This window comes from Thermobia domestica, chromosome 1, assembly GCF_964235325.1.
Source record: "Thermobia domestica chromosome 1, izTheDome1.hap1.1, whole genome shotgun sequence".
Taxonomy (NCBI): Eukaryota; Metazoa; Arthropoda; class Insecta; order Zygentoma; family Lepismatidae; genus Thermobia; species Thermobia domestica.
The window spans coordinates 314020593-314045711 of record NC_137454.1 but is presented as its reverse complement, the minus strand read 5'-3'; the positions used below and the strand labels follow the sequence as shown (position 1 = coordinate 314045711).

The 25119-nt window shown below is 35.6% G+C and overlaps 1 protein-coding gene across 5 annotated transcripts in view; it reads left to right on the top strand.

Annotated features, from left to right (window-relative positions):
- The first annotated feature begins 12844 nt into the window (after window positions 1-12844).
- Window positions 12845-25119, top strand: part of LOC145662404 (D-aminoacyl-tRNA deacylase 2-like) — a 30427-nt gene continuing 18152 nt past the window's right edge. The window contains exon 1 of one of the 5 annotated variants that reach the window (XM_081727984.1): window positions 12845-13001. Coding sequence is in view for 1 of the 5 variants with exons in the window: in XM_081727947.1 (XP_081584073.1) it covers window positions 13326-13418 (93 nt within the window). In the remaining 4 variants the exon portion in view is untranslated. Of the gene's footprint in view, window positions 13002-13262; window positions 13419-25119 lie in introns of those variants that run through there. The other 4 variants (XM_081727966.1, XM_081727947.1, XM_081727957.1 and 1 more) reach the window with 4 other exon arrangements.

The window sequence follows — 25119 nt, the reverse complement described above, 5'->3', positions numbered from 1 at the left end:
AAAATATTAAAATATATTATTGCACTTTATTGTCGCTTATTTCACGACCGAAGAAGAATAATAGACTGTAAGAAGAATATAAGGTAAGTAAACTGGCATTTGTAAGAAGTGTAAAACTGGTCCAGGGTCCTAGAACCTTCCCTGAAAGACACCACAACACATTATTAATAATTTGACAAGTATTTGTTAAATGGTGCTGAATTGGGTAGTATTGTACCAACTTTTTTACAAAAGGGGCTCAAAATGCCAGCGTGGTACCAATGTGCTGATGAATGACAAAAAGGGCTGAATTTGATACAATTGTACCAAGTGCTCCGCATGCATTTTTGCCGATCCCAAACGTTTCAGCATTCTTGCCAATTTGATGTCGAGAACATAATCCAAACAACCCCTGCGGGGCTTCTAACCCGTTCCTACTACTACTACTACAACTACTACTACATTAGCTGTGGATCTATATAGTACAAGGGCAAACGTACTACTACTACTACTACATTTGCTGTGGATCTATATAGTACAAGGGCAAACTTATTTTAATGAAAGAAGTTTAATGAAAATTTTAAAACAATGATCGTTAAATCACTTTTTGAATATTATTTTTAATCTTATTTTAACGAAAGAAGTGTTATAAACAGTTTTAAAAGTAGTAAAAAAAAACTGTCCGTAGGCAGGATTCGAACCCTCGCCAAAAACATTTTCGTCATTAGCATGTTACGCTAGACCACTCGACTACCAGAGGCGACACCAATTTTTGTTTACTTTGTGGTATATGTAGATCATGTCTTGTGATATCGCATCTGTATCGACCAATCAGATCAGAGGATATGCTGAAACGTTTGGGATCCGCAAATATGCGCTCCGCATGCTAAACAACCTCCCCTACTCTCCAGTGTTGCCAACAACTTCTGACGAAAATAGGCTAGATGACCTTCAGAAATAAGCTTTTTTAAGCAAAAAATTGCTAGATTTTGAACTGCTAACCTATGACTCATATTGTAGATTTTAAACCCCTTTTTTGTATGTTTAGAATTATAAGTGAGTTATAGTACCAATTTGGAATGTTAAATTTTATTCGCTCAAGTCTAACAGGCAACATACATGACTTTAAATTACAATAAAATCCATGAGTAACTCATCTCATTTGTGAAAGTCAACAGCCATTTTATCAGTTGAATTAAAACAATTCATCATCGATGATGTCGGAGCTAGCCGAGTCGCTGGAACTGGATGCACCATCGTTGGATTGTAGATTGGTTGCGTTTGTGTAGACTGCCATTGTTCCAGTATTAGACCTACTTCATTCGGTAGGTCATAGTCCTTACAAGGCTTCTAATTTCTTCGTACACCTACACGAATCGTCATTATTACATTGAATGTTTTCAAGCTAATTATATATTTTATTTTTTCCGTTAATGAACTAAAACAATCACTGTGGCTTGAAGAACCGAACAGTTACTAAATCTGTAAAAGAAAACTCTCATTCTTGCAACAAAATGCGAAAATTAAAATAATTAAAAAGTAGCAAACGGGACCGTCACGGGAGCGACATTAAAATTCTTTCTGAGTCGACAAGTATTGTTAAGTACCTGTAAATATGTAGGTGGGGAGAGAGAAGAAGAAGAAGAAACTGGTTTCTTGCGTAATAAAACACGGTCAGCCAAGAGAAATCAATTAAAACAATTATTTTATAATGACAAAAAAGCTTATTTTAAAAAAATACACTTGACTTTGAAAGGAAAAAAGTAAATTTAGAATTAATTTAATGGCTAATAAAAAAAGGTCAAAAATGGTAAAAGAGTTTTCTAAAATAAGCTATATTTAAGGCTATAAGCATTTCGTAGGTTTGTAGGGCTAAATGCCTCTCCAAATAGGCTAGATTTAGCCCAAAAATAGGCTAAATTGGCATCACTGCTACTCAGCTACCGGCTGCAACAGTGTTGCCAAAATGTTGACACAAAAAGTCGCTGAACCTGAGGTGAAACGACTCAAATTTTGGTTGAAAAGACGCTAAAAGAAAACTTATTCGTGAAATCCGTTTCTCTACAGATGAACAGGTTGTTTGCAGCAAAAAGTCGCTAGATTTGTAAGTAGCTAAATCTTTATTCAATAGTCACCAAAAAAGTAGTAGAATGGATTCTATACATAGTGGGAGAGGCTTTGAAATCTTAACTATCCTCGACAATTTTTTGATCGTGTTGCTGTCCGTAAAGATTATTAGCAAAAAGTAAAATTAAGTAAACTGTGGAAATCAGGAAAATAAAATGACAGAGAAATGTTCGGTTAATCAATTAGTGTGCCCCTTTGGTGCATGTGGCAGAGCACAAAATTTAGTATAATTATCATTCTCTTTTATTAGTCATCCGTCTACTCTTGCCTAACAGGCATAACTATAAGACGTTAAAGAAAAAACATTTAATTTTTTATAAAGACATAAGTGAACTAGCTACTTATATGTAGAACATGTTATAAGACAGCCTCAAATACATGCTATTATTTAATTACCAATCTTACTTATTTATCAACATAAAAGTTTGGTTTGCTTTTCTCTTTACTTATTCTGTAAGATTGTCGAAAACGTTCCATAATATGTAAGCTCAAAAGTTGAGAGGTAGGGATTGTAGAGGGTCACATTAATAAAAGGTTGGTTTATTAGCATACTTTTCACATCGGCACTATAATTGCTTCATATTCTATACTTCTGAATTCTAGAAACACTCACTTTTATCCATCGTACAGACTGTAGCAATATCTGAGTAGGCCAAGGACAAAAACCGTTAAATCCACTTTTAAAAAAGAAAATGAGATAATGGTTGCTCTGGAAACCTTAGTTGGAAAGCTATTATTTAAAAAAAATCAGTACAAAAAGCCATTTTAACCAGTCTTGGGAAGTAACGTAACGCAAGTAACGCGTTACTTTTTAAGTAACGTTTCCTAGTAACGCGTTACATTTTCTCCAAAGTAACTGTAACGGTAACGCGTTACAAATTTTTAAGTAACGTACCTAGTTTGCGTTACTTTTTTTCGCGTTACATTTCGGATGAGTAACTACAATATATGTATATTTTTCGGAAACAAATGTTTCTTTCCTGTAAGTGGATTTCTCAGAATGAAACAATCGAGCATGAACTACGTATGTCAGTGACCGACAGTCACAGACAGAGAAACAGATAAGTTCGTAGTGCCACTTGCTGTTTTTGGAAGATGAGGACAGTCTTAGGGAAATCATGTGTACTGATTGCAAGCACCTAGAAGATTTCGTCGTAGATTTTGACAGCTCCAAATCAATACATTCAGTGAGTGAACTAGGAGTGCAATGAAACCGGTAGTCTATTTTACTTTGATTGGTGTTGTTTTTTATAAAGATGGAGAACGAAAATATTTTACCGTTCGAACTTTTTTCTTAAGAACTGAGGATGATGGTGGACAGAATTTAAAAGTAAAGTGTCTGAAGTACCCCGGCGGAAAATATTTATCAACAACTAGGGTGCCATAATTAACGATGTATAGTAAGGGATTAATATGAATAAACTGTGTTCTGATGAGCAGGCCTACTTTATTACTAGAAAATTGTTTGCTGATGGTATGTAATATTGGAGTTCTTTCAGATCAGTTTGCTTATCTTAGAGTCCCGTTGATCATAAAGTTTGACACTAGCTTTAAAAAGCATGTATCGATTTTAGAGTTACTGGCAAGTTTAAACTCACTCCCAGGTCATATGTTCTCATTTTATTAGTTGTAGTGTAATGTTTCTCTATATTCTGTGTTTTTAATTTTACATAACAACTTTGTTATTATTATATAATTAGTTTAGCAGAATAATAATAAGCAACCATTTTTTCTAGCGCATAGGGATGAGCACGAGTCAAGCTAAAACTCGACTCGACTCGAATTCAAGTCGAGTTTCGAGTCAAGTCAAAGGTAATAACCTCGAGTCGAATTCCGAGCCGATTCAGTTTTTCGCGTCGAGTTTCGAGTCCAGTCGAGTTTGATAAATGGCTCGTTCGTTTTAACTCGTCTTGAAATCGTGGCCTGATTACAGTGGAAAACGAAAGCCATGAGAAATGTAAGCTAAACAGTAATATGGAATACTTTTAGTGTTGCTCACGAGATGGGACATTGCTCGCATCTCGTCTCGTCTCGATAGCGAGACCACAAGAGATTTTTTATAACAATCTCAGCTCGGCTCGGCTCAACTGAGAAGATGGCTCGAGCCGGCTCACTTGGGGTGAACCATCGGCTCGAGCTAGCTTGGTAGGGAGAGCCATCTGCTCGGTTCGGCTCAACTGAGCCGAGGGCTCTAGCCGAGTCGGTTGGGTGAGCTGTTGGCTCGGCTTACTTCTCGGTTCGGGTCGATAGTGAATGAGGTGTGAGCCGAGCTGCTCGAGTCGTTGACAATTCTAAATCTGGCCCGAGCAGTTTTGAAGATATTTGGCCAGTGCCCTGTAACTTTTAATAGTGTTTGGCTAGAGCCCGAATACTCAACCAAGACCCTCAACCCAAATTCAGAATCTCGTGAACAATGTCCTTGACTCCTAGACTTCACGACTATCGAGGTTGGCAATCAACTAGTTTTTTAGTATTCAAATACAAACCGCCTTTCATGTTTATATACAGCGTTGTTATAAATAATAATAATAATAATAATAATAATAATAATAATAATAATAATAATAATAATAATAATAATAATAATAATAATAATAATAATAATAGCGGTAGTAATAGTAGTACGGAAAATTGAAGTAATAATTTTTTTCACATTTTTAAAGTTTCAGACCTAAAAGTAACGCGTTAGTGACGCGTTACTTTCGAAGTAAAGTAACAGTTACTTTTTTGTTGCAAGTAACGCGTTACTAACGCGTTACATTTTAAGAGAAAGTAAAGTAACTTGTAACGCGTTACATTTTTACAAGTAACTTACCCAACACTGATTTTAACTAGATGAAAATTGACATTGAAATATGTGCCAATTTCTAAAACTTGTTAAATTCATCATGGCTACAGATACAAAACCAGTTAAATCCCTCTTCCATATTCACTTTCATAAACTGTTAAATCCCAATCCTTTAAATAACTTCATGAGAAAAGCAGAATCAGACACGGTTAATTCCATATTTCAAACAATTTGAGGTTTCGTACTGTATAGGATTAGTTTAGTAGAATGAATATTTATTGCAACTATTGGTAAATATCATTCAAAATTTTAATTGGCAGAATTTGAAATCTGTGCTTTTGTTAGTTTTTATTTTTGGACTGAAAATTGAGACACTATACGCTTTAACCTTACTGTTCGTGACACGTTTCTGTGCTTATCGGCTTTTCTTTAATAATTACTAGGCAAATCCACGCAAAGAAAACAATACTCCAAGCGATTATCATATTTTTGTTAGACTATTCAGACAACACCAAAAACGTTTGCTCTTTAATTTGAGCAGAACATTGTTGGGTGAGGTTCTGCTCTAAACAGTCTCTTCACCTTGAGCAGAACCTCTTTCTTCAAAAAGGCTCTTGTCAATTAACATTCGAAATTATAACATTCCCCCTTCTGGTACAACATGTTAAAAAAATTGCCACTTATTTACCATTTCTGCCATTGTTTTGCTCAAACTAAAGGTTTGCACATTTTCTTTTGCTATATTTCAAATTCATATATTGGAATAATTGGCAAATTAATATTGATCCCAAGTTAGTCCATAAAAGGTTACAAACTCTTCCAAAATATAGTCATTCAGTTTAGAAATGTATATGGATAGGCGCAATTAACTCCGGTTGTATAGTTATAAAGGGTGTGAGCATTGAAAGCAGCTTAAGCTTAAGTTTTATAAAGAGTTTTTTTTTTTTTTTTTTTTTTTTCAGAAATACGAAACCGAGAAAATGGTGTTGCACCAGAGGACGATGATGCATGTGGATTTCCATTTAGTAGATGATGAAGAGATGAACTTACATAACTCAATTTTTTGCTAATTTGTTTTGCGTTGTTTTCAATACAAAAAAAAATGATGTATCAATATTCATTTGTGTCACTCTGTGCAATGTATAATTGATACATTTTTCCCCCAATATTTTAGAAGGCATAATACTGATTTCTGACTCTGATTCCCTTTCTTTTTAACAGATTTTGTATCTTGAGCCTCAACAAAAATGGCCGCTTGCAGGCACGTAGCCAAGGGGGGGGGGGTCCGGGGGGTCCAGAAATGAAAAAAATTAAGGAAGGATAAAACAAAATGAAATGACAAAAAGAAGGATCAGCGTTAAAATTAAAAAGAAAACTACAGGAAGCTTTTGCTTACTCTTTCTTATGAGGAGTTTTTTATTACTTGCAATATGGTGGTGAGGTAAGCGAGATATTCTGGAAGAGTCGGGGAATTTGAAATTTCAAGAAAAGTTATGGAATTTTCAGAATTCCTGCTACTAGTCAGGAAGATTTCAAGCTTTCGAAAGCATAAGTGTCGTTGTGTAACCGCGTGGACATTTTTAATCATAACTTTTCGTCATCGCATCCTTGCAGTATCAAACATGTTATTTCAAGGACAATTTTCTGTTGCTCCTTTAACCTGTCATTTGGAACCGACAGTAGTTGACGGAAGAATAAAAACAAAAATTATGTTAAAAGAACGTTCTGTTAGCATTTGATTCAACAGAGAAAGGAACGCATATATTGTAAAACTAGTTGAATATACACATGCTTCGCAGACACTAATATCGGTCACTTTGGATTACTTTATATTACTTGGTATCTCACTCCCCTCCGGTGACCCCCGGCTCGGAGCCGAATAGCGTGAATTTGGAAGTTAATGCGACTGGAGTTTCACCATTGACTTTAGCGACCGCGAAAATATGAATTCGACACTAATAGCTCAAGTGGTAGAGCGTTGGCTTCGAATTCGGGAGGTCGTGGCTTCGAATCCCGCTGCCTACCATCCTGACTGAGGTTTTCCAGGGTTTCCCTCAGTCCTACCAGATAAATGCCGGGATGGCACCTACTAAATAGGCCCTGGCCGATACCTTCCCAAATCCTTTCCATTGTTAATGTTCTTGGGTATTCAATGTAAAATGGCCTATGAGCTGTATCTGGTGATTGTTAAATAAATAAATAAATAAATATCGGTCATTTTCTACTACTTTTACATGTCCCGGTAAACGCTCCCCTGAGACCCCCTGGTTCGAATTTCGACAAAAACGTTTAACTCCGGTCTGGAGCCTGGACAAAGGTATTCGTGACTAAAATTTGGTAACTCTCGGTCAATTTGTCCGGTTCCCAAGCCGGTTCCGGTAAACGCCCCCCTGAGACCCCACTGTTTCGAAATTTAAAAAAAATCGCTTCGTCTTGATCTGGGGCCTGGGCCAAGGCACCCTTGACCAATATTTGGTAACTCTCGGTCCACTCGTCTGGTCCCTAGGCCGCACGCAGACAGATAGACAGACAAACACACAAACAAATTCTTTATTTTATTTATATTAGAAGATAGTTTACAAGGCAGTATTCAGTATGTACTTTTTATAATAATTGAGGTTATAACGAAAGGAAAATTGTTATATTTGAATAAACAGGAGAAGGACGTAAATATTGCAAAATCTTTTTCAATACTTTTTTTATTATTTTGCTCGAAATTTCTTCATAGTTTGTTATTAAAATACTTGCCAACATATCCTCATTTTATTGTCCTAACAAACCAATATATGTTGATAATAAAGTAGTTTAGATTGATCGAGCTCTAGAATTTCATGTCACTCCCCCCCGCCGTTACGAAATCCTGGCTAAACGAACCAATATATGTTCCAGCAAAATAGTTTAGAGTGATCGAACCCCTTTTGTGATGACCAAAGTATTTCATGTCACGGACCCCCCCCCCCTTCACGAAATCCTGGCTACGTGCCTGCCGCTTGTCAGATGCAAAAGCTGTTATTTCCATTCACATACGCAAAACCTGTTAAATCCAAACTATTTTCTTCAATAACTCAATTCAGAGTCTAGCGTGATTATACAGCTTTCGACAGAGCAATAATCACATTATTCTTACTTTTTAAAAATAGTTTCTAATGTTATTTCACAATTATGACGTGTTCAACAGTTTTTCTCGATTTCCCACAAATTTTAAAATGTGGATTTAACGGGTTTAGCTATTAGCCTACTCATATGAAAAGTAACTCAGTAATAAAATTTACTAATAAATGTTCTGATAGATTAAGCCAGTAAGTATCCATCTACACAGATCGAAATCTTACTCTCCATAATAGAATAGAAAAGGATATCTCTTCAGTTATATTTTCCTGAGAAGTGGAAATTCTCTGCAAAATGATAGAGAAAAGCAAAATTTTCCGAAAAAGGGGGAAACGGAAAATTTTCTGGAAAACGGAAAGTTTCGGGAGAAGCAGAAAACAGAAGTTTTCCGGAAGAACAGAAGACCTTAAATTTTCCGGAAAAGCGAAAAACGGATTTTTTCAGAAAGACAGAAAATGTTTCAGAATTGCGGAACACGGAAAGTTTTATTTCCGAAAACCGGTAAGCTGTTTTTTTTTTTTTTTTTTTTTTTGAAATGACCATCCCTACTCCGAATCAGGGAAAATTTTGAAAGTAAGATTAACACATTCCATGTTGAAACGTTGTTTTATTCTCTCTCTGACCACCTTGAAAATACACAAGAAAATTATAAAGCTACAATCAAATGATAAGCTAGAAACTATAAAGTTAACAAAATGAAGTTGACAACAGTAAATATGAAATGAAATGAAAATCTTTACGATTTACGTCCCACGATTATGCTGGCTAGGCTAAAGGAAACGGTGATGATGAGTATGAATGAAAGGGTGGAATGAAGAGAATGGGAGGACAAGGGGGAACCCCGAGAAAACCCACACATATGGTATTGGTCCAGCAGAAGGCTCATTTGATGCGAGCTAGGATCGAATAAAGGATCCTATGTACCAGAGTAAATAGTACAACAGGTAGATATGCAGGTAAGAATATGTATCAATAATAAGCGATTTAATTATTGATTTTTTATAATCTGGTTATATCAAATCATCTGGTCATGTTATACATAAACTTATGCTAATGTAAAGTACCTTTGTTATTCACATAGAAATATATTGACATGTTATATACCGCATGTAAAATAGTATGGTCAATTGATCGTGAAATAAATAAATAGATAAGTTTTTGCATTTTTAAAGTCCGTTGTAGAAAGCAGAATTTGCTCAGACTGGTACGGAATGTATCCCTACAATAAGGAAACCCGGAAGGAATTTGACCCTGAGGCCCATTACATACCGATTTGTCGCAACGGAGGAAGTGGGTCTTGATGTCCTGATACTCGAAGTCCCAACTTATATGTAAGTTTAGTGTAATTTAAGGAGTTATTTTATACATTTTGATACAATTTATTTCATTTGGACTCCTTCCGAAATAAATCGCTGTGAGCATGCCTGACGCAATATAAATTCTGCGCTTTAATTTGTAACAGAGAAAACTTTATAAATTATTTTAACAAGTTCTGTGTTGTGTCACTCTCCGTAATTTTTACGAAGGCTGATAGGCAGCAAATGGGAACTTTGCATAACGGTTTACATCATTAAACTAGAATCGACTCATTGCAGTCCGAATCTTGATTTTTCGAACCTTACTTCTTCTTTCTCACTTCCTCTATAGGTTGGTGGTCAACATGGAAATTTTAAAACTTTTCTCTTAATTGGGAGAACTGTTTTATACTTTGATAAGGTCTTTTCTTCGTAACTGCATCTAGATATTCTATCCTTGATCTTCATCTTCCTGATTGTCCTATCTTACCCTCTATCAAAACGGTGATCCAATTGGAGTGCATAATAAGATGGCCAAACATGGTATTTCTTCTTTTTCCTATTATCTACATGAACTGTCGTTCTTCCTTAGCTTCCTTTAGTACGTCATGATTTCTTTTCCTTTCGGTCCTTTTTATGCGGAGTATTATGCGCGAACACCACATTTCAAATGCTTCCAGCTTGGATATTTCAGCTATCCTCATGTTCACGTTTCTGATCCGTAAACCGCCACGTTTCCATACCAGAGTCTTAATAAATCGTTTTCGAACGTCCAACGACACACTTTTGATGTTAGCAGTCCTCTTTTCCTATAGAATGCTTGTTTGGACTGCGTTATTCTTGAACTTGCGTCTTTTTCATTTCTCCCATCCGAGAATATTAGACTTCTTAAATAGGGGAACGTCTTCAATTTTCTCTCCCTCTAGCTATACGTTTGCCCCTTTTTGTGCTACTCTTGTACACTTTATTTCTTTGGTTTTCTTATTTATCTTCATCTGACGTTTTTTTTTTTCAGTTAGACGTTCAAGTTTGAAAGTGCTTCCTTCAAGTCCTTTCCGTTCTCCACTATTAGTGCTATGTCATTAGCAAACTTCATTATGCTGAAAACCTGACCATTTACTTTTACATATTTCTCGTTTTTATCAAAGTATTCTTTCATAGCCTCTTCTATATGGGCGTGGAACAGGAGAGGTGAAAGTCCACATCCTTGCTTTACTTATTCTTGTTTCCTTCTTATCTCTTCCTGTAAGTTGTCTGGTTTCTGTAAAGTTGGTTTGTTATTCTTCTGTCTCTGTAATCCACCTTGAGATTCTTCAACGCTCTAAACATGATATTGCAATCTATATTGTCGAAAGCTTTTTCTCTACAATACTATCAGAATTGTTTTTCGCTGTTGTTTTACATGTCAAACTCGTGACAAAAAAAAGTTGTCATCACGTTATCACCTTGACGTCAAGAAGTGTCATTTCCATCATCATCATCATCATCATCATAGGTATTCTGCCTTTATTGGCAGGTGAGAAGCTTCCATGCTCCACGGTCCTCCGCTAACCTTTTCGTCTTCGCGTATGATCTTTCTGTTTTAATATCATCCATTAATTGTAGTCTCTTTCGGCCCCTCCCTCTCTTTCCCGCCAGCATACCCTCTAGGACGTCCCTCATGATACAATCTCTTCTTAGGCAATGTCCCAACCAGTTTCTCTTCCTCTTCCTAATAATATCTAAAAGTGTTCTTTTCTCACCCACCATTTCTAACACTCTCTCATTCGTTTTCCGCTCGACTCAACTAATTCTTTCCATTCTTCTCCACACCCACATTTCGAAGGCTTCCAGTCGATTTTCGTCACCTTTACGTAGTGTCCACGTTTCCGCGCCATACAGTACAACACTCCACACGAAGCATTTTATGAGTCTTTTTCTCAACTCTTTGTCCAATGTCCCACAAAATAGACTTTTCTTTCTTTTAAAGGCTTCTTTCGCCATTCCTATCCTTGCTTTTATTTCACGTTCGCATTTCATGTCATTACTAAGAACACTACCCAGGTATCGAAAACTATTCACTTGTTCTATTTTCTCCCCTCCTACTTTTATATATGACACAGACCCCTTCGTTCCAATCACCATGGCTTTTGTCTATCTAACATTTATTGTCATCCCATATTCCTCAAAGCCCTTTCTCATTTTTTCTAACATTTTATTGATTTTTCTTTTCAGATTCTGCAACAAGCGCCATATCGTCTGCAAATCTTATACATCTAATCATTCTACCTCCTACCGAAATGCCATAATCATCATGTAGGCTCTTTTTCACTATTTCTTCTAGATAGACATTAAATAGTGTTGGCGAGAGGCAGCATCCTTGTCGAACTCCCCTTCCAATTGCACTCTCTTCCGTCAGTTCTTCCCCTATCCTAACATTTACTTGTTGGTTCATGTATAAGTTTCTTATGAGTCTTCTATTTTTCCATTCCAACCCTATCTTTGTTAGAACTCCCAACAACAATTCCCAATTCACGCGGTCAAAAGCCTTTTCTAGATCAATAAATACAACATACACCTCTTTTCCTTTTTCTATAAACCTTTCACCGATCACCCTTAATAATCCAATAGCATCTCTTGTGCCCTTGCCTCTTCTGAACCCGAACTGCTCTTCCTCAACATTTTTATTTGTTCTTCCATATAACCTTCTGTTCAGTATTCGGAGCAGAATTTTAGCTGCATGAGATATGAGACTAATAGTTCTATAATCCTCACATCTCTTTGGGTTCGATTTCTTAGCCATCGGTATCATGATCGTTTTCAGAAAATCTCTTGGCCATTCTCCTGTTTCATATATTTCACTGCATAGTCGCCACAATTCTTTCTTTCCCTTGTCTCTTATATTTTTAATGAATTCAATTCGAATGTTATCTATTCCTGTTGCCTTTCCATTCCTAATCTCGGATATAGCCTTTTCAAACTCATCCCGAAGAATACTAAATCCTTTATTATCCTCACCTACCACGATTACCACGAAATATCTTTCAGGGTAATGCCCCACAATTATATCCGTTAGGCTAAGGGAGACGGATAATTAAGACAATTAAATGCTAATGGAAGACTCGGTGGAATGAGAATATGGGAGGAAACGGGACTACCCTTTTGTCTACCACAAATTTTCTTGGCCGGGGATCGAACCACGGACCCACGCACCCGAAGTAGTTACCACAGTGCAGTTTTACTATACGGTTCCACAGGTTGTACAAGGCCAAAAAATTTAGGGAAGTCTTTAATTTACCCATTTTATGTCGAGAACAGAACCCAACGAACCCCTACGGGGCTTCTAACCCGTTTCTACTCTTACTGCTAGCCCTACTTCAACTACTACGTATACTATGGATCCGTATAGTAAGACTGCACGGTTACCACGAAATAAAGACGCTGCCTGCTTATGCACCAGAAATAGAGAACATTAAAACCTAAATGTACAGAACGTATTCACTATACATTTTTGGTTCTTTAAGGCATCTTTTATTCAACACAAAAAATGTATGTATTTGAATCTGGCAATACTGTAGGTTGGATACTGCTTGCGCGTACAGTCTGTTTTTGATCTTCTGCTAGAAAAGTAGAAAATTTGAGGACAAGGGATCTATAATTATAAGAAATAAGACGTGATTACCAGAAATAAAAATATTTTTTTTCTTATAAATATACAATGTGATGTAAGTAAATTGTGTAAAGAGAATTTGAATAAGTGAACATTCAGTTTGAACCGGCTTAATTCATTTCAATAATTAATATAGTTTTTAGTAATGACGTGTCTTCAGATGTAGTGATATAATTATTAATTCATATTTAAGGTACAATTTGAACTTGAGAACACGTATTTAAAAAACTCATAAATTCTTTATAAATTTATTTGGTATTTGAATTGTTTATCTTCCTTTTTCAAAGATTGCGTTGGCGCAACTCGAATGAATAATCAATTAGCCCGGGCTGATGTACCTGCGCTTACGTAATCGCTTCTAGTAGTGAAAAGAATTAAAATGATACCTTTAAATATTAGACCTTTTGCTTTCCAGGCACTGAAAAAACTTAACTGTCATGGTAGTCCATCTGTTTATTGGAAAATAAGTAAAGTGAGCCCTTTTTACACTTTCTTTTTTGTTTCCATACTGAGGAATGCGGATCGGGTAGTAGTATTAGTTGGTTGTGATGCATGATCTTGTTTCAACTGCTAGTAGAGGTTAGATTTTTGCCCACGTGAAAAAAGGGTTGGCAAAACGAAAGAATGGCCTTTCTAGTACTATTCAATAAGAAATGCTTTCGCTCAATCATAAGTGTAGTTAGTCGCATGAAATGTCAGTAATAGGCCGAGGTGGTGGCAAACGTTCCTTAGTATCATTAAGAGGACTAATACTTGTACGTCCAGATTGGGAATAGCTCGTCAAATAATAATAGTACTTCTTTGTTTGTGCTGCAAATGATTCGCCAAGACATTATGCACCCTTTTCTTCCTTGGCGCGTGCCCAAGTAATTGCGTACAGATCGAAAATGTACGTGCAAGGTGATGTGACCCTTACAGGTATAATTACGTCCGAACGAATGCCATAAAAACTAACCAGTTTGTGCTAGGTACCCACTAATATGCATGAATGCCATCTAACCGAATCAGGGCAGGAGCGCAGCAGGAAGTTGCGCCTGGCAGCATGTTCGTAGAGAGTATGCGCGTTAGTGAGAGAGGGTATGAGCACAGTCGAGGATAGTGGGATAAAACACTATATCCCATAAAAACAATTGTTTAGGTAGAACACTTGTCATGGTTTCACACTTGTAAACATAGAACAAACGTTCCCAGCATTGTGCAGAAACCATCGGTGGAAATTAATATGTTGCAGAATCATCTTTCAAATGCGCTTGTTTTGGTTTGACACTTGTAAAATTCTGGATCTGTACATTGTGGGGAAACGTTCCGCCGATGAATATTACTGTAATGTTTTTAAAACAATCCTCTTACTCATTTTAACCATGGAATTATCTTTTTATGACGAGCTATTCCTAATCTGCACTTTTTTAAACCGGTGAATACAAATATTGATGTTCGAAAAATAAATAAATAAATATCCTACAAATGCAGATTCCAAAGATGTTATTTGTAAATGCAGCAATTTACCGAAAAGTTGCTTTGATTTAAGTTTACATTAACATCAACTGTTGTTCTTGTGGAGTAATTTGCACTACTGTGCAGTTCTATCGAGAGTGGGGAAACTCCTACCAACCTTTGCTAGAGATTGGTACGAGCTAGTATTGCTTCTAGTTAGGAGAGAGCGAAGCTAGAGAGTCGGTGCGTTGAATTAGTTGTCCTAGTAACGAATCACTTAGAAAACCATTAAAATAAAATATTAATGACTACTTTTAACGTTGCGTAATTGGTGCAAGAACATTTTTATTTCTTAAAGTTCCTTCCGTGTTTCTGTGCTGTTAATTTCAGTTCACCGAAAGCTTCCATCCTGGACGACCGTTTCCTCCAGTGAGATGTGGACATGATATTCTTTTAATAGTTCAAGAAACAAAATATAACCAGATGTTATGTTTACGTAAATTTAAAATACTAGCTGAACCTGCGCTCTCTACACAGCGCATCATTCACATATGAGCATGAATCTTCTTGTTATTCCCCACATCTGTACATGTCCCTTTACATACACAAATGAAAGACGTCTTGATAAAAATTGGTAAGATATACCATGAAGGCGAGATTTTGTCGATTACTTTTTCAATATCTCGCACCGTTTGCAAGATTTGAGCCTACTTCCTTTTGGAATTTTTAATTCATGTATGATTAGTGTTTTCTTTCCTCTTGCATGCAGTATGTAATAAGCAAATATATTACACCCACAATTAATTATAATGTCAGTGATATATGGTGTTCATTAGGCAAAACACACCAAACAATAAAGATTCAGCGTCCTGTTAGAGTGGAGAAATAGTTATCCTTCGTTTTTCATTATCATTTGGCCATGAAACAAACACCTGAGAGATATGTAACCCATGTATACAATTATGTGGTGTTGGAATGAATAATGTGTAGGATATGATGCTTTAGTTTTTTTTTTTCTTTTTTAATCTCAACACTTCCAGTGTACCCGTAAAATTGTAATAAATAATGGCCATGTTTTTTAGATACTCAATTAGAACTGGACAATCTACACAAAATTTGCAATCGACCAGTGAAAACGTCATCTTTCTAGAGCCTGTAGTTTCCGAGATCTCATTGTCGAAAGGATTGACTACAAACATATAAACGTATAACAAATCGTTTTCATTCATTGTGCTTTAGCGCTAAAGTAAATACAATCTCAGGGTATTGAGAAAAAAAAAATCGAGGTTATATTAGACTTAGTGTTCAGGTTGCGTTAGCTTTAGCAAAAAAAAGAAGGAAGACAATATAATAAAGTTATTATCTATCATCAGAAGATTTCCAAATTCTTGTCTTGTGGCCAACCAAGAATAAGAGTCAACATTGTTCAACTTAATTGAGCAATTGGAACTGTACAAGTTCAAGTTTATAGATTACATTCGAAATCATAGAGTTAAATTTTTCGTGATTAGTTTATTCGTGCCATTCGTTAATTACAATATAACAGATTTAAAAAAAAAAAAAAAAAATTATTAAACATTTGCCTCCATCGTGGTATCTCAAAGATACTCTATCAACATTTTATGAAATTATGTCATCATAATGGTTTAACATATTCAGATTATCAGACATGATTCTCAACTTTAATACATATAGGAAATTCTTAATACTAACACAAAATTTGCGATCCATCCTCTCTACTTCTATATTTATAAATAAACATCTTAATTGAGCGTTCATTCTTTATGGTATCCCTGTCATATATCAAATGAAATACAAACATAGGCCATATCATTACTACTACAACGTCATTCTTTTAACTTAACGTGAATAAGTAGTATTATTACTTCACATTAGCCTATTCATCATTTTCATAATACATATAACGTGGAAAACACTGCTATCAATGAAGAATGAAATATTTACAAATGTATAGTGAGTGAAAGAAAAAAAAATCTACTCGACAGGTTCAAATATTAGAACGCCTTTCCAACTATTATTATTTTAACTTATTATTGTTTCTGTTCATAATCAGTTAAGCTTGAAGAGGGATGGATACGCGTAAGGAATCATATTCTAATTGGGTGAAGCAAGTTGAGACATATTCCAACGTTACTAGTTTCGATGAGGCAAAATATATGTTTAATGGATTGGATAGGCACGTAATTATAATCATGGCACGTTCAAAGTAAACATCTACCTACAGAAGAAAAAAAAAAAAAAAAAAAAAACGTTGCACGAAGTGATAGTTTTAGAAATAATGATATTAAATCCAAAGGTATGTCCAAAAAAAATTTCACCGGATCAGCACAGACCGATATCAACATCAAAGAATACGTAAATTTTCTTTTAAATTTTCCTAACCTACAATACTAAATATATGTTGCGAAAACAATGTGACAAGACATATGAAAGAGAATTTTAAATTACGAGCATATTACGAGATACTATGAAAAAGGCACATCACTAAATAATAAAACGCGTTCAAAGTACAATTTTTCCGATTTCACACATATTGCGCATGTAGAAATGTATTACAAATCAATATTAAAGAGCACACGATGAAATATGGGAAGCGCACATACAAACTATATTACGAAATAATATCAAAAGGACACACGGCAAAATATGGAAAACACGTTCAAAGTACAATTATTACCGGCTCTACATTTACGATATACTTTTCCCTAACCTACACAAATGTATTTTAAAAGAAAGGACACAGTAGTATATATATAAATGAAAAACACCCTCAAAGAAATTTCATCATCATTAACATTTACCAATGACATACGTTACGGAGCATTTAATATTCTAACATAAACCGTCAAGTTATCACAAGTGCGTTCAAAGTGAAGTTCACCCCGGCAAAACAAAATATATCACACGACAAAACAAAAAGGCACATATTAGATCTGACATCACGGACAAAAATTAATTTCTCTAACCTAACCGAAGTACGGACAAAATTAAATTTCCTAACCTAATCAACATAACTATTATGGTTCACACATTCAAATTTTACCTAACCTAAACCTACAGCAAATATTTCACAAAATAAACATCATCAAGGGACATGCGTTTAACTAAGCTTACCTAACCTAAACATTCAAAAAAAAAATCTCAAAGTACATTACTACCTAACCTAAACATTCAAAATCTTAAAGTACATTATATGGAAGAGTGCGTGCAAAGTAAAGTTTTACCGTATCAACACACAAGATTTTCAGGTTCACGTATCAAGTACATAAGATTTCATACTTCGATCATACATGCTTATGGCATGCAATTATAAGTACATGAGTGGACTATGACAATGAGCTTGAAAGACGCGTAACGCTTTTCGATTTAACTACGCATAGTAATCTTGAAGCACTTCATGACTGAACAAGAAAAAAAACAAAGAAAAGATATTACCAGTTAGGAAGGTTCCACAGGTTATGCAAGTCCAATCTTTCAGTTCAATAATCAGATTTCGTATACCCACTTCTTAAACTTCAAAAAAAATTGATGCCACTGGATCACCAGTTCGATACCCTACAGTCGTAGGAGACCGTCCGTGTGGCCCATTGTCGTCAACTTTGAAGAATTACATCCCCCTTGCCACCACTATACCTCACCAGTAATGGCGGAGATGGTATTTGGCGGCCTTGGGCCTAACGGGATTTAAATTAATTTTGAAGTCAGGCTCCTCGATTTTCTTTTCCTTTTCTTTCTACTTATTCAGGTTGACCAAAATATTAAAATTTAGACAGGGTTGACTTCCAGAACTGTTTTAGCTATCGAATTTTCCGAAATTTAAAGGAGCCTAACTCAGACCGCCTTCTGTATTCTTTATCTCATGGTGGTGAACTACGTCATCTTTCTCACAATACCAGACCTTTATAAACGTGTTTTCGATACTAGATATGTGACCACGATTGAAATAATATTTATAGCCATTACATGTCAATACCGACACTTAGCCTTCGAAACAAACTAATTTATGCATGGTATTTAATATCCGGATTCTATAGTTTTTAAATATGATAAAAAATTTTAACTCACCTATATCTGCCCGGTCTTATTTACTCGGTTGTCAAGGCGACCGCTACTTGCTAACTGCATATGGTCGCCATCTTTATTAACAGCGATTGCTCGATAGCGACTCAAATGTCCTCTTGTGGGAATACCCAGAATGATCGCCATATCAGCAGTAATGTAATATAACAAATGAAAGCCGAAGTAAGTAACAAATGAATGAAATATAACTACATCGTATTCGGTAAATTTTTAAGGTAGAATTTTCAATAGTATTTAATTTTACTTATATTAATTATTCGTATGTGTGAGCTAAGAATACGATATGGACGTTAAAGAAACGGTTACAGTTTGAAGTGAATCAGTAAGGACTAGATTTAAAAAGATTTCCGGATGTGTTTACGTGCGTATCTCATATCAAAATTGAGTGCATGTATTTTTTTTTTCTGTGCCATTCCTTGTACTAACAATATAAAACGAATTAACATTAAATTAGTGTAGACTTACACGTAACAAAACTGGGCACAGTAATACTATGCGGGAACCAACTTCAACTTCAACCGGTACACATAACAATACGGACCCAAATGTAAACAGCCGATGGTCGGTCTGTTACAAACGCCCACAAACGTATAGTTTAGAACAACTCCAAAGATGGCATCACAGTTCATTTGCATTGATTTTGAAAAAGCCTTATTAAAATGCAAAGACTTTGAACAATAATTTAAAAAGAATAAATTTTATATGAAAAAGGTCTACTTAAATAACGTATTTAAAGTACACATAGTTTAAAATATTTGTTTCTCTTAAACGTGAAATCACAAATAACCGTAAATCAAAGGTTATAGATTGGAGCTCAGGTGCTTTTCTTGCTATTGTAGCATTTTAATAGATAGATAATTTAATTCTCAGTATTTTGAAGTTACTCCTCTGCACACAAGGCTATATGATATTGTATCCCTCTTGGCATAAACTGGGTCGAACCAGGGATCCGAAGTACCTGAGATGTGTGCTCTACTTCTGAGCCACAAAATCTTGGATTGAAATAATAAGTAGGTTTAAAATAAATACATAATATTTATTAGCATTCTTTAGTTTCCAAATAATCACAATACTATATCAAAGGCACTGTCTCAGTTCGTTTTTCAGGAAGTTACTTGATTTGAAGGGGAAAAAAAGAATTCAGAATTGAGAATGGTGTGCCGCAATATACACATAGACGAACAAACAAGAAAGGGACAGTAAATCGCAAAAATTATTCTACTGGTATATAATAATAACACAAGTCCAGTACTTACCAAGGCATTCAAATAATAAACCCAGTGCGTATACTTGAAAAAATTCCACGTTCCTTGAACAACTACATTATTGATTTTTTTTTTGGTTCAACCATTATGCGCCGAGACTAATGAGGGCGTTGCTAATAAGATGGATGATACAAGTAGTATAAGGAAAGTGCGAGGTAGCAGGAAAACCCCGAGAAAACCCTCACAGACACAGTGTTTGTCCACCACGAAGCTCACTTAGCGCCAGAGTGGATTGATTTAAATCAGTGTGATTTAAATCAAGATTAAAATCAGTGAGATTTAAATCAAGTTTAAAATCACTTGCTTTTTAAAATAAAAATAGTTGATTTTAATCAAATTCCGAAATAAATTAATTTAAAGTGAAAATAAGTAAAATCCCGTTTCTGTTCTTGTTATTTCGAGTATGGAAGATAATCATAATACAAGATTCAAGTGTATGTACGGCACAATATGAAGACGAGTGTCATGCAGAGGATGATTAGGGAAAATCCCGTTTTGAACGGGTAATGGGGAAATTCTACTTCCTTCTCTTCGTAACATAGGGTTTGTATATTGTTAGCTATTCCGCTGGGGAAATCATTCGACATTTAAGACGAAATTTTTTTTGGGTGATCGTCTGTTTGTATGTTCCCAGATAATAGGGGCGTATTTAGAGGGGCCGATCTCTCCGAAACTTTTTTTATTTTATTTTATAACTAGGCGAAATTTATGTATTTTACATGTATTCCCTGCCGCAAGCTAGTTTCATTTTTTTTTTTTTTTTTTTTTTTTTTTTTTTTTTTTTAATATGCCTCTGCCAGATTTCAGTAACTTTTGTGAAGAAAATGTCATATTGATATCGTTGCTGTACTTTTTCCTTTATGCTTAAGAAACATTGGGATTGAAATAGGTTAGCCATTGGGGATTAGTTTCAAAATTCAGCCCCAATACTTTCACTTAAATGGCATAATTAAAATTTAATACTAACTTCTAATGTTTTTTCTTCAGTTCGCGACGTGTATTATACGAGAAAAAAATGATTTTTTCCATTCTTAGCGCTGGCTGGGATCGAACTAGGTACTCCACTCACAAGATGTAGCGATCCACTGCTACCCGATACATTGTTGATAAATCTCATTCACTTACAAGCAAGGGGGCGCGGTGGCTCAGTGGTAGAGCGTTCACCTCCGGTGCTTGGGGTCCCTGGTTCGATCTCAGCTCGCGCCGTGTGGACTTTGTGGTGGACAAACACCGTGCTCGTGGGTTTTCTCGGGGTTCTCCCGTTTCTTCCCACTTTCTTCATTCTACCATTTCACTCATCTCTCATCATCACCGTCTCCTTTTTCATAACCGTGCAGGGTTTGCCCAAGTGGGACCAACCCGAATCGGGTTGCACCCACCTGAAGAAAATCCACCTGGGTTTTTGACCTATTTGTTAGTATATTATTGGTACGACTAAGGTGATCACATTGAAAGTGATTTTTATTAGATCTTGGACTTTTAAGTTTAAATTTTGGGGATAGAAGCAAGAGGTTCTAAATTTGTTGTGTAGATTTTCTCGGTGATTCCATGTAAAATTTCAAAATAGCCATTTTTTCAAAACAGTAGTGAGCAGAATATTGTTGCAAGTTGCGACAGTGACTGTCTTGAAATATAAATCAAATTTTAACACTTTTACCCCAAAGACATTGAAATATTTCGAAAAAACCAATTAAACCCGAAAAAACCCATGTGGGCACAGATGGGTTGGGCTTTTTAAAAAATACACGGGTTTTTTCAAACCCTGTAACCGTGGGACGTAAAACTTAAAGATTTCATTTTACTTACAAGCAATGAGTAAGGTTACTAAAGTAGTGCTCCTAATATTTCTTTTTCTAACCTGTGCTATTTATCTATTACCTGTAAATAAACTTCATTTTATAAATAACAATATAGTTTTAATTAGGTGTTGTTCTTAAGTTCTTCTGTTTCGCATTTGCTTCCCTCTCCTTGTATTCAGAATTGAAGAAAACCCCTTGTCGACCGTGTAGGGGAGGTTCACTCCAAAATGGCGACTTACATGTGCCATTGGCTCCGGGAGTACTTCAACTGTTTTTGGCATCTCAGCATAAACTTGAACGATTTGAGGTAACCAGGGCAGGAAATAGTAAGCCTCAACTATAATTACAGTGGATCGGATAAAAGTAAATTTCTGCCGAGTTCAGGTCATACCGTGATATTCGGTACTTTCACGGACGCTCAAGTACCGAATCCTGCTGGGATGCTGGTAGAATCCTGGGACCTGTTTCTTAAGGCTATTAGATTAGTGATCTTCATTTACTTGTTATATTGGTGTAAATATACGAGTATGTGTTTCTTGAACTTACAAGAGTAAAATAATAATTACAAGGTCTTGGACTAGTGTTACAAGGGTACGTGGCTTTCTTTATCAGTGATGCTGTTTCACAAAACACTAGTGAAACTAATGCTTGTAAAATATCCACAAGAGATTGAAGACTTGTGCTACTTTTGTAGAACTTTACAAGTAAATATAGTTCGGTGTACTTCCATTGAAATGACTGAGGAAAGAGTTTGAAACCGAGTTTAAAATGTGGCAAAGTGACAATACATAGTAAATTACCCCAGATTTATCTAATACTGTTACTCAAGATAAAATCAGTTGATTCTAAGGAAAATTAAAATATAAATCCCGGTGAAACGCTAAAGTAATGTAATATTTTTAGTTTTGAAGGTTGAACTTTTTCTTCGCTCCTACCTGTTTTAGGCTATTTACTACTGTCTGTTCCACTTGTAAGTCATTTGACTACTTACTTAGATTCCAAATAAGTTTACTGAACTACTGAAACAATTACATCAGAAAATTTTAAACTATGGTTCGCAAATCACTGGGGATCCTGGAGAGTATAGCCAGGGGTCAACATGTCAAACTAAATTTTATTTATCTTCGTTACGAAAAGTATGAGTATAATAATAATGTTGTACAATTCCAGTCATCTTTTATTACAGTCAGATGATAGCACTTCAAAACCATTGAAATATGAATTACAAGTAACAAGTAATCAAATTCATGCTTCAGAAATTGGTTGTTTTGCAGTTTGCGTCCTTGATCAATGTTCATGTTCCAAGTACTGTGAAAGTAGTGGACATACAGTATGTATATATGAAAATGTTAAGGCATTCTAAATAGTGAAGTTGAATTCAACAAAAGTTGTGGGAAATCTGAATGCCCAGAAATTACATTTGAGATGTTCAAGTAGTTACACAAACTGCAGTTCTTCCCTCTGTATTCATAGTTGGCGAAAGTCGTTCGTCTTTCAGTTAGACAGTATTTCAAAATGAACGGACCGTTTAGAATACACTAATGAGGGAGATTTACAGGAAATATACTTTCGTTGAGTTTGCCCTTGCTAATCGGAACACCTCATATATATTCTTATCTTAAAGAAAAGTCAATTTAGCAAGTATACAAGAAATAAATGTTTGATTCGCATATTCATTTTAGCTAACACGCCTGCTTCCCCCCCCCCCCCCGCCCTGCTTTATTTATTCTCTCCTGACGCAGATTTGATGCAACATTAACTTGAAGTGACCACATAGCAGAAGTCGGTGAGTTTTTCCCACACAATTACACCAAGCATGGTTTGTCGTTAATGGTACAACAATGCCATTTCTTGCAAAATACTTCTAAAGTAGTTCTACTTTTCGATGCGCGTGAAGATAAACTGGAGAGCGTAATGCAGAGTTAAGACTTAGGAGAGATATTTTCTTTTTGTACCTATCGTAAATATAACAACGCCAAGATATTTTCAGTTTTCACGGGTACATGACCAATATCCAATTTTTGTATATTAGTTTGTAAATAAATATATGTGTTGCAATAACAAACTTCCCACGATCTTTTGCAGAAGTCAGCGTATCCATTATGTGTATCATCAACTAATATGCGACTAATTTAAAATTTTAGACTAATAAAATTAATATGTTGTTTTTCTTTTATATTCCTACTTAGTTCCTGAGACTTAGAATTCCTACATTTTCTCAAATTATAGATAGTGTGCACAAGACAAGCATCGCGATGCATGTTGTTCGATATTTTGTAATTAAGGATAAGGATGCTGATAGTGCCGATGCTGAACCAAATCGCCCGAGTGCTATTAAGGAGCACCGTACAGGTTAAAGATATCAAGAAATTACTAAAGGCACTTTGTTTCTCTCTGGCCTCGTAAATGCTACCGAGATGATGATTAAATCGGAGCCGACTGACCAACATGTTGTAGATGTAATTCGGATTAAAAATAAGAAGTCAGGTGAACTCATTGCTACTCACTCACTAATTCTTATTTTAGTTTGCCTACACTTCCGAACTACGTAAAGGCTGGGTATTATCGACTTCAGGTCTATCCGTATGTTCCCAGTCCCCTGCTGTGTTTCAAATGTCAATACTTCGGGCACATCAGCATGTCGTGTAATGCGAGTGCTGCTTTTTGTGCTAATTGTGACCAAGGTAGTCATGATGCGGAACCCTGTAAGCGATAAACCATTTTGTGTCAATTACATTCTGCTTGGTCTCGGTACTGTCCAGTCTTTCAGCATGAAAAACGTATCTGAGAAAAAGATCTGTGCTGCCGATGCTACGCATCACTTTAAAAGAAAGCATCCCTTCCTCGCTTTCTATGCCCTTTGCTTCTTCTTGTAAATCTGTGACAACCCAAATGTCTGACGTTTCCATCCAAACAGATCTTGTCCCCCATAAAAGTCCTGACATAAAGACCCCAGTCGCATCGCCTAGCGAACGTTCAAAACTTGACGTGTTTCTGTTAGTGTTGATTTTGGGCGAACTCCAATTCTTCGTCGCTCATCTTATGTCGCCGGCCTAAAACTTAGCCAGCATATGCGCCCTGTTAATGATACGCTACTTTCCGTGAGAAGAACAAAATCTTCATTTGTAAGCCAGCTGCAGTTCATTTGAAATCTGATATAGCGGAAGATGAACTGATGAATACTGAATTGACGGTGCTTGATTTCCGTGGAAAGGTTCGCCTCAAGCGTTAATTTCTGACTTTTTATTGTTTTTTTTTTTTTTTTTTTTTTACTATTTATTGTATGTATTTCTCTATTATTATTATTAATTTTATTTATTATTAATATATATTTCCTGTTTATTATTATAATTATATATTTATTCTCACATTTTTATTATCTCTTTTTCGGTTTTTATTTATATTTTGCATCAATTTTTGTTTCTTTAATCTTTAATCTTTAATCTTAATCTGTTTGATTTTTATATATAGTCCGTGTTGATCGTGACGGGGACAGATAGCCTCGATGTTGACGTTCCCGTTAACCCTTAATTAATCAGTCAAGAATTGAAGGGGGGAAGTGCCGCCATGTAGT